This window comes from Saccopteryx leptura, chromosome 1, assembly GCF_036850995.1.
Source record: "Saccopteryx leptura isolate mSacLep1 chromosome 1, mSacLep1_pri_phased_curated, whole genome shotgun sequence".
Taxonomy (NCBI): Eukaryota; Metazoa; Chordata; class Mammalia; order Chiroptera; family Emballonuridae; genus Saccopteryx; species Saccopteryx leptura.
The window spans coordinates 45892601-45911816 of record NC_089503.1 but is presented as its reverse complement, the minus strand read 5'-3'; the positions used below and the strand labels follow the sequence as shown (position 1 = coordinate 45911816).

Below are 19216 nucleotides of genomic sequence, written 5' to 3'. Positions count from 1 at the left end.
AAGATTATATGTTTCAAGGAATTTGTCTATTTAACCTAGGTTAATTTTTTTGGCATACAGTTCTTCATAGTATTTTCTTACAATATTTTGTATTTCTGTTGTGTCAGTTGGTATTTCTCCACTCTCATTTCTAATTTTATTTATTTGAGTCCTCTCTCTTCTTTCCTTGGTGAGTCTCGTTAAAGGTTCATTGATCTTGTTTACCCTTTCAAAGAACCAGCTCTTGGTTTCATTGATCCTCTGTATTGTTTCTTTAGCCTCTATGTCATTTATGTCTGCTCTGATCTTTATTATTTCCTTCCTTCTACTACCTCTGGGCTTTACTTGCTGTTTTTTTTTCTACTTGTTTTAGATGCAGGGTTAGGTTGTTTATTTGAGCTTTTTCATTGCTTAAGGAATGCCTGTAGTGCTATAAACTTCCCTCTCAGTACTGCTTTTGCTGTGTCCCATAAATTTTGAGTTGTTGTATGCTCATTATCATTCGTTTCTAGGAATTTCTTTATTTCTTCTTTGATTTTATTGTTAACTTATTTGTTATTTAATAACATGCTATTTAGTTTCCATGTGTTTGAGTATTTTTCAGTTTTTCTGTTATGGTTGATTTCTAGTTTCATACCATTGTGATCAGAGAAAATGCTTGATATGATTTCAATCTTCTTAATTTGTTGAGACTGCTTTTGTGTCCTAACAGGTGGTCTATCCTAGAGAATGTACCATGAGCATTTAAAAAAATGTATATTCTGCTGTTTTAGGTGAAAGGTTCTGAAGATATCTATTAAATCGAGTTGATCTAGTGTGTCCTTTAAGTCTGCTGTTTCTTTGTTAATTTTTTTTTGAGGATCTATCTAGTGATGTTCGTGGGGTATTTAAATCTCCTACTATTATAGTACTGCTGTTGATCTTGCCCTTAGTCTGCTTTATATATTTAGGTGCTTCTATATTAGGTGCATAGATATTTATGATGGTTATATCTTCCTGTTGGATTGCTCCCTTTATCATTATGTAGTGACCTTCTTTATCTCTTACTATATCCTTTGTTTTAAAGTCCATTTTGTCTGATATAAGTATTGCTACTACAGCTTTTTTTTCATTTCCATTTGCATAAAATATTTTTTTCCATCCTTTTACCTTTAGTCTATGTGTATCTTTTGTTTTGAGGTGTGTCTCTTGTAGACAGCATATGTATGGGTCCTGTTTTCTTATCCATGCAGCTACCCTATGTCTTTTGATTGTATTGTTTAATCCATTTACATTTTAGGTTATTATTGATATGTAGTTGTTTATTGCCATTTTGTTCTTTAAAGCTATATTTCTCTTTTGTTATATTCTTTTCCCCCTTTATTCTGTTTACAACAGGCCCCTTAACATTTCATGCAGCATTGGTTTAGTTTTAATGATTTCCTTGAGTTTTGTCTGGGAAGCTTTTTATTTCTCTTTCTATTTTAAATGATAGACTTGTTGGATAAAGTAGTCCTGGTTGTAGGCTCTTGTTCTGCATTACTTTAAATATTTCTTGCCATTTTCTTCTGGCCTCAAGTGTTACTGTTAAAAAGTCAGATGTCATCCTTATGGGGGCTCCTTTGTAGATGATAGCCTTTTTTTCTCTAGCAGCTTTTAATATTTTCTCTTTATCTCTTAGCTTTGTTATTTTAATTATGATGTGTCTTGGTGTGGATTTCTTTGGGTTTTTCTTTAATGGAGTTCCCTGTGCTTCTTGAATTTGTGTGAATTTTTCCTGCATCAATTTAGGGAAGTTTTCAGCTATGATTTGATTGAACAAGGTCTCTATCCCTTGTTCATTTTCTTCTTCTTCAGGAAGTCCTATGATGCAGATGTTGTTTCTCCTTAGATTGTCACAGAGCTCTCTTAGAGTTTCCTCAGATTTTTTCATTCTCTCTTCTTTTTGCTGTTCCACTTCTGTGTTTTCATTTATCTTGTCTTCTAAATCACTGATTCAATTCTCTGCTTCATCCAGCCTGCTTTAATTTGCTTTTAGTGTAAGCTTCATTTCAGATATTGTATTTGTCATTTCTGTCTGGTTATTTTTTATTATTTCAATGTCTTTTTTAATACTTGTTATTTCTTTATTTATGTGCTCACTGTGACCATCCATTGTTATTCTAAGACCTTTCAGCATTCTAATAATCATTATTCTAAACTCTGCCTCTGGTAGTTTGCTTATATCCATCTCACTCAGCTCTTTTTCCAAGGGTTTTTTTTGTTGTTGAGTCATTTGGATTGCACATCTCTGTCTTCCTATTTTGTCTGTGTTTCTCTGGACTTCCCTGGCTGGGGCCTGGGACAGATCATTGGGGTCACTGTCTGTGACTGGTTCTTATCTACCTTTTGGGAGCTACAGATTATCCAGATCTTGTGGCTGCCTCGGCTGGTCCAGGTGCCATTGTAAATATCAGCTGCACTCCTAGGCTTGCTTTTATCTACTCTTGGCCTGGGAGAAATTACTTTAAAAGTTCAAGTTCCCCTAAAATCTGCTTTCTGTTGTCTTTTATTGCTGGTTAATTGTTGGGCTCATTACTATAATTCAGTGATTAGATACGGTATTAGATGTGGCCTACTTCTTAGCCTCAGGTGTCTTTCTATCCAGACATATTAGCTCCCATTGTGTGGTCTGTCTACCAGGCTACCACTGCTGTTGCTGCCTGGGGCTCTTGGGCTCAGCCCATCTCCGTGACTGCCACTGTCCTGGTCAGGCTCATGTGTGCCCACGTGCCCATTTGGACCGCTTCTGGGGCTGCCTCAGTTGGCTCAGATCTCAGTGGCCACCTCAGGGGGTCCTGTTAGTTCACTTTTTTACCATAATATTAGCACCACCAACAGCAACACAATTACTAATGTTTATTGAGTGGTTTCTAGGTTATGTGCTCAGTTCTTAATATATATTTTCTTATTTAGTTCTCATAGCAATCCCATGAGGTAGGTATTATTATTAATGTCAATTTTCCAATGAAGAAATGGAGTGACTCTCCCAAAGCTGCAAGCAGGTGATCAGGGAACTGACATCCCCCATATCTGCTTTCCTCACCACTGCACTTGTATCTTCTTTCCCCACAGGGCCAGCATCGTACAGAAACGCATCATTTATTTTCAGGATGAGGGCTCTCTGACCAAGAAACTTTGTGAACAAGGTAAGAACATGTGGGTAAGAAAGGGCCAGATAAATGGACAGTGGCTCATTCAGTCCAAACATCTGGCCTTGGAAATTAAGATGATTGGGCTTTCTGAGTACCCCCCCTGCTTCCTCATGTAGCTTCAGTTTTTAATCTGGCTGTGTACTGTGGATAATTGGATCCGCCTTAATCTCTAATTACCCAGCTTGATTCCATGGGTAGGAGGTAATGTACCTTATATCAATGTCGACTTTTTATTTTTGTGAAACAGTGATTATTCTGAAGAGGTTCCTTGGAATAATTCACAGGACTTAATTAAGGAATGCATGATTGTGTACCTTTAAGAAGTTCGTAATGGTTTTCCAGAATAATCACCACCAGAAACTTGTGTGGCAGTGGACAATATGGCGAGGATCTTCTCCAGAGATGGGGTTGCCAAGAGGACACTGATCTTGTGATTTCACCACATTCAAGGGACTGGATATTCTAGATATCCAAGCTCATCATTGCCCATCCATAGGTTAAAGGCATTCTAACAAAGCCCACACAGACCAAGTAGACTGGGGAGGGCAGAGCAGAGGCCTGGGTTCAGGTCTGGCTTGGGTTTAAAGCCTGCCTCTATGCTTCCTAGCCATCTGACTTAATATATGTAAAATAGTACCATGCCTCCTTGTCACATAGTAAATGCTATATATATATATAAGCATTAGTTATTGTTATCTATATCTGAAAGCTTATTTATTAATCTACTATAAAATATTAAACCTTAAAAATCTGAATATCTTTAGAAGTCATTAAAGAACTAAATAAAAATAGAAAATGTTCTATAATTATACATCTTTATCTCATTTATATTCATTTTTGCTGAATTTTATTTGCATTTCAAGCAATTAACATTTTGAGAAGAAATAATCCTCTCCAGTTCTAACAAATCCTAAACTACTAAGAAAAAGAAAGGTTGATAAAGGTCTTCTGGGAAAATTATAAGAATAGGTAATACTTTTTTAGTGCTTGCTACATGACAAGCACTATTCTAAGCACTTCATATATCTTTATCATGTAATCTGCACAACCCTATATGGTAAAAACTGTTACATCATCGCAATCATATAGATGAGAATCCTGAGGCACAAAAGTTTAAATGGCTTGCTCAGCAGCATGCAGCTAAGTGGTAGAGGGCAGTGTTTGAATGTAAGAGCCAATACCCTTGACCACTTCCTTTCTATCAAAGGGACTACCTCCCATTTAAGCAACGAGAACTGTTGCCTTTGGTAGATCAAAGCATACTAAAGCATAGGTTTTCCTGTAGATGAGCTAGAACTGAAACTAGGGCCTATATGAGGAGTGTGGGGTTGTATGGTGAGCATGAAAAGAGCCAAAGGGAGAGGTTGGATACCCTGCATTAGGGCCATACCTGATATTGGGGCCAGAGAGTTGGAACCTATGGATCAGGATGCTGGTCAGCTTCCAGGTGGGCATCACCACACATGGCTTTTGGGGCTTTCCTTTCCTGTATATTATTGTCCATAAATTCACTCAGCTTTTCTCCAAACAAGGAACATCTCAACTGTGAAGGCTCTTGATTCCTAAAGGGCAATCCTGTTCCTGCCCTGCCTCCATGAGAGGACATTGAGGCCACTTCTTGGTTTATAACGACAGATGACTAATCACAACTATGGTTTTATTAGTTTGACTATCAGAGGATGGTTTTGCTTCCCAGATTTGAAGGTTCTTAGGAGATACGTCCCCTCAAAGCCTCAGTCCTTATCTAATCCATAAATATGCTAAAATTCTGTAGATACAGTGTCAATAAAATGGCATTTCAAATCTCTGTTGGCTATCACTTCTGAAGCAGAGATCAAAATGACTAAGCACACACCTGCCTAAAAACATCACTTTCTAAAGGGGGGGGGCAGCAGGACCTGGGCTGTAGGATCATTTGGTACCGTTGTAGATCCCCGGAAACAGCAGACCCCTGAGGAAATTCATCAATTAGCAAGTAGGTCACATGAAGAAAGTCTTTCATTAATAAGCATAGAGCAAAGGGATTTTTCTTAAATGTGTATGCCTTCTTAATTATCTCTAGCTCTTTCATTAGGGCCTTTACATTCTTTGCTTCCGTGGTGGGTATAACAAATCTATCAAGGAATTGGAGAGAGTGTCTATTATTGTTTCCCAGTTGAAGCTGTTAATTGCATAGAGGGGAAATGAAGAACTGCACATATAAAAAAAACAGTGGCGATCATTATTTTTTTAAAAGAAACATAAAGCATTAAGCTACTCACAATTAAATAAGAAACATAAAATATTCAAAAAGGTGACCTATAATAAGCATGCATCCACACCCTCATACTAAAACCATGTCTCCGACAATTAAGGGAGAGAGATGGGAGAGGAAACGATGGCAGGAAAGGGGGAAAGAAGGAAAAGGTAAGAGGAAGGAGAGTAAAGGGTGAGAGCTGAAAAGGAAGCTGATGGATTGCGAGTGGAGACGGGGCAAAGGGGAACTCAGGGGACACACAGCCTGGAGAGGTTGCATTTGGCAGGCCCTGCTGTGGTTAGGAGAGGGAGGGAAGGTAACGCTTATCACTGCCCTTTGAAAACCTGGTTCGTTTCAATAGGATTTTCCTCAGTAGGAAACAGTATGTCTGTCTCTAGTTTCAAACTTAGAAGTTTATTTTTTAAGCGGAGGCTTATTTTCTGTTGGAAGTCTTCAAGGTTTATTATAAGTATATTTATTCCCTTAAACTCCTGGATACATCTTAAGTTTACGACCTATAGACCTGAGAACCCTTTTGATAAAGGAACACTGCCAATTTACCTTCTTTGCGTTCCTTGAGAGATTATTGCTGCCTCACTTGACAGTGCCTGGTAGTCACAATCAAAACCCCAGCATGATTCTCGGCTCTGAACCCCTTTCTCAAAACTAATTTAGTTTTTTCTTTTTTTCACAATATAGTTGGTCATAATAAAAATGTAAAGAAAAAGAATATCTTCAGGAGTTATTGATTTACCCTACCTTCCCTGAAATATATTCAACAGGGCTTGTCCCTTAACCATCAAAGTGTCTCAGAAAGGAATTTGCCGTGGGTTTCATGTGCAACAAGCAGTAGGGAGCCTACTCCTAAGCACAGAGGATGCTCAGGTCTCTTCCGAGTGTACAAAGAGTAGTCACACAATGATTTCTAATTTGGGTGGCTTCAGACCTCTTTTATAGGGCTATTTAGAAATCCTGGAGCTGTGTAGGGAGATGATTTTCTAAATGTACCATTCTTCATTTGAAAAAGCAAAACACATAGGTAAAAATTTCACTCACTGGTATTTCTGCAGACCTATCCAGAAAAAAGGTTTTTCCTTGACTGGCAGATACAGTGCTGAGATTAAGAGCATGGACTCCCGACTCAAAAAGACCTGAGCTCCAGTTCTGCCTGCACCATTCACCAACCCTGTGACCTTGGGCTGGTTACCTAATCTGTCTCAGTTTCCTGATCTGTAAACTGAAGTTAATTTAACAGAAGGGCTTACCTCCTAGGACAATCCTAGCAATATTTGGAAAATAATCAGCACATACAAGGACTCTGTACAGTGCAGGTATTATTACAATAACCCATCCTTTTTCTCCATCCCAGAATGTGCTTCTTCCACCCATCACTGATTCTGCATATTCAAACCAAATGAACCCAGTGTATTCCATATGGGACATTTGTAAAGTGCTCTTCCTTATACTGAAAAGATTTTTGTACTCTTTTCGCTGCTTTTTATATAATATTTAAGAGTAAGTGGCCAACTTGGAAAAAAAGAACATTTATGTTAATTCTGCTAGAGGAACTGAAGATAAAGCAACTGAAGCAAATTGCAGCTGTAGTCATTGTTTCCGCCTTGCAGGAAGCAGAACAGGCTACCAGCAACAATGTACAGTTAGGGATGTGGGCTCCACAGTGGAAATTCTGAATTTATTCATGCAATCGCTCTTTCCCCACTTATCAGCTATTCACAGCTAAAAATGGGAGCAAGAGGGAATCTTAACTTTTTCCTGGCTGTCACTATGCTCAGAAGGAAACCTGAACTTAGGAACATAGTCTCAACCCCCCACCCCTCCCATGAAAGCCTCTGAAAGCTTGATAAGAACCGTTGTGACTATATATGCATATCTTTTTTAAAAAAATATTTCTCAGCAGTCCTTTATCTCTCTGTCTCTGTATGCTCTCATTGCTCTTCTTCAAGCAGCTTCTTCTGATTCTGACAACTTGGCCTCAAGGGATATTTGGAAAAATCATGTTGTGGGAGGGATGAAGGAAGAAACTGGGGCCCACAGTGGATAACTGAGTCAATTTTATCTCTGGTTTCTCAAGATAGCCTCCTTCCCAAAAGTCTGCCTTATTGGTCCCACGGGTCTCCTTGCTTGATTAGAGCAAAAGTTCTATTTTTTTATTTTTTTGCCATACGTAGAGGTATACAGAATCCTTTCTAGCCCAAGTACTGAAGTACTGACCTGGTTCTCTGTGTTACTAATCAATGAAAACTGTACCTCCTATTATTTTCCCAAGCATTAAGGACAACCCAAAACCTACATTTGCTTCCTAATTCAGTGCCTTCCTCCCTGGCTCTTTCAGATTCCACATTCGATGGGGTGACTGAAAAACCAATCTTAGACTGCTGTGCCTGTGGAACTGCCAAGTACAGACTCACCTTTTATGGGAATTGGTCGGAGAAGACACATCCAAAAGATTATCCTCGTGAGTAGAGTAGCTACTTTATGGGTTGGGAAAAGTGCATTACCAAGTTTCTCTACTTGTGGGATATACTAGCTGAAGTATGTTAGGTCTACTCACTCTTGCCAAATGATTCAAAAATGCACATCGCCTGTAAGTGAATTCATCGAGACAATGGTTTGCTTCTAGCTTCTTTGCATAGAATTGTACTGAGTGTTTTCTTATTTGTGACTTAAAAAATATATATATATATATCCCTGAGGTCATGCTGCTTCTCTTTAGGTCAGACCTGTGGTAACCTCGGTCCTCCCCAAGTGGCTCTGTCTACCAAGTGTACAATAGACATCTTTGTGCTAGAAATAGCTGGCAAAAGGGGCCTGCTCTTGACTCCACAGACCAAGGTCAACAAATATTCAACATCTTTAACCACAGCAGGGATTGGGAGTCTACCAGTACGCCCTTTCCTTATTGATTCCAGATACCACTTTATAATCCTGCTTGACACCATGCTCCAGATAGACAATACCAATTCGTGAGCTTTGTCAGGAGGTCCCAAACTTGCTCTTTTGGAGCAGACTCTTAACTGGGACTCTGCCAACTCACTTTTATCACACAATTGTATCAACAAATACGTAGCATGTGCCAGGCGCTGTGCAAAAGTCTAGAGGAATAGTGAACAAAAAAGGACACAGCTCATGTTCTCATAAAACTCAGAGATTAGTGGGGAGACAGGCACTAAACAAATAATCACACAAAAAGATGTAAAAATTATGATGATTAGAGGACGTAGTGTGCCATTTACACGTTATGTCATTTAATTCTCAAAAAATAACCTGTTTTTGTGGATGAGTTTACTGAAGATCAGAGAAATGTTCTAATTTGCCCTGAGTCAAATGTACGTAGTGGGTCCAAGATTCCAGAAGGGATTTTCAGGCCCCTTGCCTCGACTTTCCTTTGGATTGCCTTTAGGATCCACTGTCTCTAACTGTGGGTGGCAGGATGTTCGTGTGTGGCACTGAGCACACTTTTTCTGTTCATTGGTTTTTTTTCTTGTTCATTTCACTTTGGAATTACCACAGCTGGGAAAGAACAGCGGACCGGGAGAAAGAGATTAAGGAGAGGGATTTGAGTGAGCCCCAAAGGAAGGGGGAGCAAAGGGTACGTGGTTGGGACTTAAAACATCCCAGTTCAGACTAGAACCTTCATGATCCCCAAACAGCCCACCCAGAGGGCACTCCAATATTTTTTGACAGATCAAGGGCCCCATTGTTTAATTTTACCCAAATGTAATTAAGGCTTGGGGGTCTTAGAAACTAGTTCATTCTCCTGACTCTGGGATTCAGCTTGATCTGCTTCAGCTGGTGCGGGAAACCTGCGTGAGCAAACTTGGGCTCCTTGCCTGGGGGTGAAAACCACTTGGAACAAATACGAAGGAAAAAATTTCCTCCGGTGCCTCCTATCCACCAACCCAGAGGGAATAAAATGTTAGGGGCCATTACTCATCTTTTGTAATCCTAATGAGCTTCTTGTTCTTTTCTATTATGACACTGTTATTTCCCAGAATTAAAAAAATAAACTTAAAAAGATACAGACCATTGTTTCTGGGTCTTGGGGAAAAATCTGTACAGAATTTCTGTGCAGTTGCTGGGAGTTTCTTAATAAATATAGTGACCACGTGTTCCAGATCCTTCAGGATGGTTTCATTGTCACGTGGCAGAGTGTGTCTTAATAATTGGTTGGAAAAAATTTGATCACTGTAAGGAAGAGCATTTATCACATCACACTGTAATTATTTCTTCAGGAGTCTGTTTTCCTCTTCAGACAAAGAAGTTCTCCAGGACAAAAGCTACGCCATGATCATTTTTTATTCTCAGTCCCTGGAAGTGCCTGGTGCCTTCCCAAGTACTTTGTACTGATTGTTGAATTCAGAGTGGCATTCACTATGACCCGGGAGGCAGATTTCTAGTGCACATCTAGTCATCATGGCCAGTATTGAGCAGGGAGAGTGGGCCAGACCCTCCTTGGAGAGAAGGGAGTGGATTGTCCTCTCAGGAGACTGGAGCCAACAGAAAGGGCACAGAGAAGGTCTAACTGGGACTATAAAAATGTGATATTCTCAAAAGTGATTTCTACCAATCTTAGGTCATAGTAGACTTTTCCTTTTGCCTTTCCAGGGATAATTTTGTCCTGATAACCAACACTTGTCATTAAGCCCACGCAAGCCATGATGCTTCCCGACAAAAATGCAAACTAATAAATGCAAGTCCCTCTCTCCTTATTAATTACTCATCCAAAACCCTGGAAGGATTTTGGAGTAGTTCTCAAGTTACTTTTTAATTGCAAGTCGCCTTTGACACACTTAAAACTTGAGAACTCCAGCATGCTTTTGTTTATGTGGGTTGTGTCTCTCAATATATCAAAAATCAAAACAGAAATTTAAAAGTATTATTTAATTATAAAAGCTAAAATACAATGAGTTAACAATAATAAACTCATTACATGTGAACATATTTTATGAAAATAACTATATTGTCCAAAACAAAAAGAAATTTAGTAAAAAGGACATCATTGTTTTACAATTTTGCAAATCTCTTTCATATCTGGCTTAACAGACACCTGGATGCTCATTTTTGTTTCTGCATTCAGCCTATCATGGTTTATTTTTTCAGTTGATGTATAAATATATATGAAGAAAATTCTGTCTCACACAGGTATGTAATTTGAAAATGGAAGAATATTTTAATAACCTTTACAGAAAATTACAGATAATCTTTTCTGATACTATAACAAAACTCTACAAATACAGTAGGTCTCCCTTCTCTGCAGGAGATATATTCCGAGACCCCCAGTGTATGCCTGAACCCATGGATTGTACAGAACCCTTTTAGTACTTATCACGCACTGTGGACATAGCTTCTGTAATAACTTGAGGTAGGACAACAAATTAGCATGAATTTCTTTTTTCTTCACAATTTTATTGACAGAAGAGTCATTCTTAGAGTAGATCTTAGCAACCTTAGCATAAGATTTTCTTAAGTTAAAAACTTTCACTTAAAGGAAGCACTTTATCCCTTCTCTTTGGCATATCCAAATTGCCAGCATCACTACTCTTGTGGTTTGTGGCCATTATAAAGTAAAATAAGGGTTACCTGAACATAAGATATTGCGACAGCCCATCTGATACCTGAGACAGCTACCAGGAGACTAATGGGGAGATAAGGTATACAGTGTAGGCATACAGGACAAAGGGATGACTCGTGTCCAGGACAAGACAGCGGAGGATTTTCTCCCACTACTCAGAACGGTGTGCAATTTTAAACTTATGAATTGTTTATTTCTGAAATTTTTTAAAAATAATTTCAGACCATGATTAACTTCAGGAGACTGAAACCGTGGAAAGCAAAACCTCAGACAAGGAGGAATTACTCTACTTTCTTAAAAGATAATTACAGCGTAGAATATTAATGAACTTGTACACTGTTACATTAAAATGCCTTTGCTTTCCTTTGCACTGTGAATGGCTCTTTTACAAATGAATGATTTTGTAACATTATAAGTTGGTCTTTTGGAAAATACTGGTTCACTGAGTTAGGCAGATGATCCAAATGTTGAGACGTTTCATTGTACAGTGTCAAAAATCACTTCCATTAGTATTCCTTTCAGTCTCATCAGAAAAGGGTTTAAGTATTGGAAAGCTATAAAATTCATAGTGACAGACAAAAGTTTTCTAAAATTCTAAGTTGGGCTTGAAAGCTTGAATTTTATCATTGGCAGCAAATGCTGTCAGTTGTATTTCTTGCAGTGACAGGCCCACTTCTTTTCTGAGAAAATATCTGCCAGGTTTTCGAGTCTGAAGAACTGTAACGTGTCGGTCCAGCTTGCACCTCAATCGCACAAGAGCTTCTATTCAAGCCAGCCATGGTACTTCAGTATAGAGCTGAAGTGCTTTCCTAATTAGCCACACAGTATAATAAAAGGATGTGTACTCAAAGGTACAGAGTCTTAGTACAATTAATGTTTATGGTTTCATCAAGGACATTCTTAAATCAAACTGGCTTTTTTGGTTGTTGTTTACAGCGAGTTCCTGGCAGTGGAGAATATATTGAATACTGATAGAGTTTAAGGCCCCTGCCTTGGTCTGCACTAAATTCCAGTAGTTTTACCCACCTTGTGTTTGCACCATCAGTGTTAGTGTCAACGTATTGCAAAGGGCAAATAATATTAGTATTCTCATTAGAAGAGTTTTCACCTCACAGTCCCCCTGAGAAGGCCTCAGAGTCTTGAGGGGTCTCTGTAGTACTCTCTCAAAGTGAACCACACTTTGAGAACCTCTGCAATAAGATAAGACAGCAACCTAGGGTGTGTGTCCTTCTGTTCTCTTTGGCTAACTTGCCCTTGAGAATTCACATTGGACTCCGCGTAGAGGACTGGGCAACACCCTATGCTTTCAGCCCCCTCTTGTGGTGGGCCACGTCTGCCCCTGGCTCTTCTCAACCATATACAAAATGCTTTGTTCCAAATGCTGATTGGAGTTTCCTCTCTTGGAGAACCAGAGACTCCGCATCCAATACACCCTTTGCTCTTGGAGGGGCTGGGTGTGGAGAGCTAAGGAAGATGGCCTAAGTGACTTCTGACATTCCCTCTCTATTGTAATGCCATAAATCTCTGCTGACCATCTGGAAATAGTGAAATCCTTTTAAACACTCCCGATTGAGTAATTGTTAGAAATCCATTTTAAGGCTGGGTCATGCAAGTTTTTACCTCCAAATTTTATAAGTGGAAAAAACCTGAAGCACAATGAAGCTATGGGCTCAGATCTCATAGCCAGAGAGTATCAGAACCAAAATCAAAGCTCAGATCTCCTGATTCATTTTTTGCCTTTCTCTGGGGGCTGTCATGAGGTAGTCTTCTCTCCTCTGCAGTAAAATTAAATGTCTTAGACACAAAGCATTTTTAATAAGACCCTGCTGTACCACTCAACACATACCAAACTCAGAAAGGCTTTGCACCACTGTACAAAGACCTGCTCTGTGGCGATCCTTACTTAAAATGATACAATTCACTTTTTATTACCATTACTTGGAAAAAAACCCAAAAAGGTTAAATTGAACACCTAGGAGACTAGATGAAACAGGCTAGATGATCCTTAGAAGTGAGAAAAAGAAAGTCTCGATTCCCCAGAAACCTGGGGAGGCCCCACCACCCTCCATCCCAGTGTCCATCCTCAGCACTGTGAGTCTGTGGTGCCCAGCACATGTCTAGGAGCACATGTTCTTTACAGGAACATGGTGACTGGGCAGTGTTCCTTCATAGGGATGTTCCAGGGGTTGGAGACCTGCCCAGTCTTTGCCAGGGAATTGAGAGTTACCTAACACATGCTGAGTCTCTTTACTCTCCTGTTCTGAACACAGCTCCCCAGTTTGTGACTAATGCTTCTACTCTGGAGAGACTGTAGTCTCCCTTGACAATGTAACCCCTCCCCCCATTTTTGATATAGGTTTAACACTATTTAACAAATAGATATTGGCAAAAAGAACATTTTTTCCAGGAGCCAATTATTTTTTTGCATTTGAGAACACTTTGCTTTAATTACAAACATGGCCACTGGGAAATACTCTACAGAATCACAGTTAATTTTACAATTAAATTCATCCACTTTTTTCATCGGGTCACTTAATTTAAAACATTATTAATTATTAAGTTCAATCACATGAAAAACCACCATTTTAACACTTGGCAACTACTTTCATTTCTTTGTATATCATCTGTATACAGAGTTTCTACATCACATTGAACTTATTGTGTCCCGCTTTTGGCATTGGATTTTGTTTCCATGGTCACAATTTATTACATCAGTTTGCTCTTAACTGCTTACCTAACTATTCTATTATTGAACATTTAGGTGATGTTAGGTCTTTTGCTAACATCAAAAGCACTGCAATCCAAAACTTTGTACGTAAAGTCTTCCTCCACCCTTTCTACTTCCTTTGAATTATTTCTTTGAAATAATTTCCCCAGTGTAAGACTACAGAATCAAAGGATACAGATTTTTTTTGGCTTTTGAGATTTTTTTTGCCACACTCTTATTCCAAAACATTTTATCAATTCACCATGTTACCAAGAATGAATAAATATATCTGTTTCATCTAGCCTCTTAGGTGTTCAATTTAACCTTTTTGGGTTTTTTTCCAAGTAATAGTAATAAAAAGTGAATTGTATTATTTTAAATTGGGATTGGTTCAATTACTAATACACTTGAATCTTTTTTCATGTATATATATTGTCCATTGCCTTTAAAACCACTAGGGTGTTGGTAGGAATCAAACCTAACTGTTCATTATCTCCCCGGGGCCTAGCTCATTGTCTGGCTTATTGAAAGTCTCTCAACAAGTAGTGTTGAATGAATGAATGAATGAATGAATGGATGGATGACTAGCAGTTACAAAATGAGCAAGGGTGAGTGGGGGAGGGAAATGAGCAGTAAAAAACCACAAAGAGGTGAGGGAAAGAGAGAGATAGGACTTTATATGGCTGTTGAGTGAAGAGCACATTGGACAGAGCTGGTGGCATATGGGAAGATGGGTTAGGAAGATATTGCAGTGAGAGTGGTAGCTCGGACTACGGCAGTAGATGTGGTGATGGAGAGAAGGGAAGGGGTGGATTTGAGATCTTTTAGAGGTAAATTCTGTCACTTATTAGATGTGGAGGAGTGAGAGAAAGAAACATCAAAGCTGACAAGTCTGGTTTCTGCCTTGGAAATGAGGGTACTCTTCCTTCTTAAAATATTCCTCAATATCATTGTCTATTTCTTTTAATGATTGTGAAATCATTTTATCAAGTTCTATAAAGGATCCTGTCAGAATTTTAAGTGGGATTACACTAAATCCCCAAATTACTTTGGGAAAAATGATTAGCGTTGTAATTTTTAGTTTGCTCAGGTTCTTCCCGTTCATGTGTAAGTCTGTTCATGGGTTTCTTGAGGACAATGATGAGCTGCATATGGACCATAAGACTCTTCTCTTGGTCTAACTTCAGCAACAAAATTAAACATCTAACAAGCGATAATTCTACTCCTTTCTGTCATCATTGGAAAATTCTTCCCTAAGCTGAATAATTGTGTGTATCAGAGCCTCCCAGATGTGCCACCACCAGGCTGAGTCACAAATAGAGCATGTCACCAGGAAATAGAATTTGGTATCAAGCACCTGTGTCATGATATACCGGGTAGGTGAAAGAAAGGGCAAAAGAGAAAAAACTATCTCTTCCCCTTTTCCTTTTCCCTTCTCTCCAACTTTCTAGGATGTCTTATAGCAACAGCTCACTATGGAATGGAGAAAGAAAGTCAGTAATCTGGTATTCTAGTTAAACATAGCAGCTTGAACACACACATTAATCTCTGATATTTCTTCAGTTCCCCTAAAGATAAACTAGATGAATAAAAAAGATATAAACCCACAAAGACAAGAAAAGAAGAAACGAGGCTATACCAAAAAAGAGATAATACCAAAATCTGGGGAAATGAAAAACAAGGAGACCACTGTCTTACCTGAGCACAGAAAGATGTGCTAAAACTGGCAGAGAGGGCAGTGCATAAGAACCTAGATAATTAATGGCATATGAACGTAGGAATAGCCTCAGGAACTAAAAGAAGGTCAAGAGCTAAGCACAATGAATGAAAATGGCATGTTATCTTGAAATTTTAGAATAATGAGGATAGAGACAGCCCTAAAAGCATCCAGAAGAACAGGTAACAAAGGATCAGGAACCAAGTGGCATCAGACCTCTTTTGAGCAACACAAAGCTACAAAACAATGGAGCAGTGTCAAACTTCAAACCCATGGTTACAAACTCTCAAAGGAGACCATTTTTGTTCAGTTCAGAGCCCAGGCACAGAGAGAACCTTTCTTTTTGGATCACTTTTTCATTGAAAGTTTTTCCCTCCAAGGGCTTGCCTTTCTGCTTGCATTTAACCCTGACATGTCCTTATAAAATTTTCCTTCATCAAACTCTTCTCTCTTGCCTCATTGATTATATCATCACTTTTCTGCAGGACCCTGACTGATATGGCCACATTTTCAGAAATTGATTCTTGACTCTCTACATGTATTAGTATTAACTCACTAAAATAAAAAGCAAAACTAATATATACAAGAAAGTCAGTTATCACTGTAGGGTTCTTCCTGTATCCCCACTACAATACCACCACCGCCTTTGACTTAGAATCACCCACTTCTCAAATGCTGCTTCCCTCCCATTGCTCCTGGAACCTAGAGACTATTGAATGGAACTGTCTTTTCTCTGGCTTGTGGGTAAGCTCAGATGCCAATTCAATTCTCATTCCTAAGGCCTCTAATTCCCTTCCCCGCTAGCAGCACTAGGCTCTCATTCCACCCAAAGCATATTCAGCAGTGTTATAATTAGACACTTCGGTGCATGTATGTTAGGTGGTTTCTGGAATTTTAGCTAAGAGAACACCCTTTAATAATAGGTGTAATTTGTACAGCTCATGTTTCCTGGTATAAAAATATATGCAATTTCTGTAAACACTGAGACCTGAATAAATTTTAATTTTTTTTTAAGTTAGTCCCTTTCCCCCTTGTTAGCTTTGAAGTTTCTTTCTTGTATATCCTTCATAAATTCCTAGGATTATTTTATATTCTTGTTATTATTATGAAATTTCTAGTTTTTATTATGTTTTCTGCCAAGTTGTACTGAGTATTTTAGAATGCTATTGATCTGTTATTCACTTATATTGCAATTATATGCTTTTATTTACTAATAGTTTTATCCACAATTCCTTGGATTACATAAGTAATCACTCATAATTTGCCTTCAAAAAGCAACATGTTTTTGTCTTTCTTTTCTGGTTACTGTCCTACGATTTCTATGATCTACTTGTTCACTGACAGGAAACACCACTATAATCAAATAATAATGGTAAAAATGGGTAGTTTTGTTTGGCACCTATATGCATTTAAAATACCTTTAATATCTCTTAAGTCCAATGTTAACTTTTGACTTTAAATAGATATCTATATAAATGTCTACTTTTATCTTTTAAATGGCTATTGGACTTGTCAAATGCTATTGTAGCATCTATGAATTTGAACATATAACTGATATGATTTAATCTCTTTTTGTAGAATATTATAATTAATAATTTTCAATTTGCTAGACTATTCTTCTAGTCTATGATGAACCTAACTTGGTGATGGTGTATTTTTTCTTTTAGTGCACAGGCATGATTATTCTTCTTCCACTACTAGATGCTATTTGCAAAGCATATATTAATTTTTCCACTCATTTTCTCAATAACACTTGCTTTAGCCCCATAGGATAAGTGTTGTGTTTTCTACATACAGAAGAGGAAATTGAGTCCCAGAAAAGTTAGCAATTAAGTGCAGTTCATAGAATCAATGAGTCCTTTGCCTTGACTCTCCTTTAAAATAGTAATCAATCAGTATTGCTTTTATATTATTCACAACTATATGCAAGAGTAAAATGGGTCTGTAGTTTCTGATTTTTAAATCTGCTCTTTATCTGCCTTCAGTCTCAAGTTCATATTAACTTTCAGGAGGAAAATGGTTAGTTATTACCTACCCATCTCTAATAGTCATTGATACTTTGAAAGAATTAACCACAAACACTGAGAATATTTCCTCCATCCTCACCTCCAAGTTCTCTCCCAATCTCTTCATCGGTTATCGGTATACTCAGGATCTTTCTTTTGTGTTAGTTGTAGAATTTTATTCCTTTCCTTAAAAAATTGTCTAGTTTATTAATATTTTCATAGTCCATAACAAACTGCTATAGAGTACAAAAAGATCATTCTCCCTTATTTCGTGACTAAATTTACCTGTTTCGGCTTTATCTAATAAGTACTGTTAGCTTAGTAAATAATGCTATTTTTTATCCTTTTTCTAATTTACGTATATCTGGTTTTATGTAGACTATTCTCTGTTTCTTTTAGATTGCCCTTTTATTCCTTTGCTAAGTTTTTATATTGTTTAGTTAATATTGCTTCCTTAATATGCTGATTTTCCCAATTTTGATTCTTCTAGATATTAATAATAAATGCACAATGGCCATGGATTTTCTTCTTAGAAGAGCTCTGGGCCCTTCCTAGAGATTTTAATACATACTTCTCATTTTCATAGTTTTCTTAACAGAGTACTTTTGTACTTTATCTTCTTGACATACTTGTTAATTAGCAGAGTATTTTTAAATTTCCAAGCAGTTGGAGATTTTGGTTTATACTTTTTATTCTTAATTTTGTTTATTTTGTCTTGGTAAGAGAATTGTAGATAACTTCTGATTTTTTGTATTAATTTTTTTAAAAACCTTATATATGTTCACTTTGGAAAGCATTTTTTTCTCATTTCACTTCAGGTGCTGATGAATATGTTACTTATTTCATGACAGATGAGCATCCCTGGTCCATGCAAGGCTCCTGTGGCTTACTTTGTTTTTGGTTTCATTTCATTACCCCATATGCATTGCGATTACTGTCATATTACAATTTTTTCTGCCATATGATTTTATATTTTCTTTTCTTAATTTTTATTTTATTGACTTTAGAGAGAGGAAGGTAGAGAAAGAGAGAGAAAGAGAGACAGACAGGAACATCGGTCTGTTCCTATACATGTTGCGACTGGGGATCAAACTCTCAACCTTGGTATATCATCAGGATGATGCCCTAAACAACTGAGCTATCCGGCCAGGGCCTCCATTTTCTGATTATAATTTCTTTTTCTTCTTTTTTTCAGAACTATTTATTTTCTTTCCACTGCCTAAATTAAGTTTTCTTTTACTGGTTTAAAAGTTATTTGATTCATGTTATTGTTGTTGTTCTTATGGTGATTGCCTTTAATTTAAGACACAGGCTTATGTTTATTTTTCTCTATTGATTTCATAAACAGTTTAAGGTTTACGTCTTCCTTGAACAAAGGGAGAATATTAACATGCTCTCAGATTCCTTTGGTCTCTACCATCCCTCTATAAATGCACACTTTATATTGATTATTTTCTAGAATTTTATTTCTGGTTTGTTATGGACATTTTCTTTTTTCTCTTCTTTAGTCTTTGCTATTTTACACAACCCTTATTTTTTTTTTTTTAATTTTCTAAGTAGCAGACGTCATGCCTGGTTGTTTACCCTTAAACACTTCTGTCATGAGTTTCCTAAGGACAAGAACATTCTCTTACAAATCACAGTACACATCATTAACATTGATAAAATACTAATATCTAATCTACATACTCATTCAAATGACATTAATTGTACCTCCAATGTTTTTTATAACAATACTATACGATATCACTATAATGCAAGCCACAGATATTAGCCACATACAGTATATACCGGTAATTTTAAAT

At 37.6% G+C, this 19216-nt stretch overlaps 1 protein-coding gene across 1 annotated transcript in view; it reads left to right on the top strand.

Moving 5' to 3' along the window:
• Positions 1–19216, top strand: part of SPON1 (spondin 1) — a 330616-nt gene that overhangs the window by 167968 nt on the left and 143432 nt on the right. The window contains exons 4-5 of the mRNA XM_066365514.1: positions 3073–3146; positions 7742–7864. Coding sequence (XP_066221611.1) covers positions 3073–3146; positions 7742–7864 — 197 coding nt within the window. The remainder of the gene's footprint in view (positions 1–3072; positions 3147–7741; positions 7865–19216) is intronic.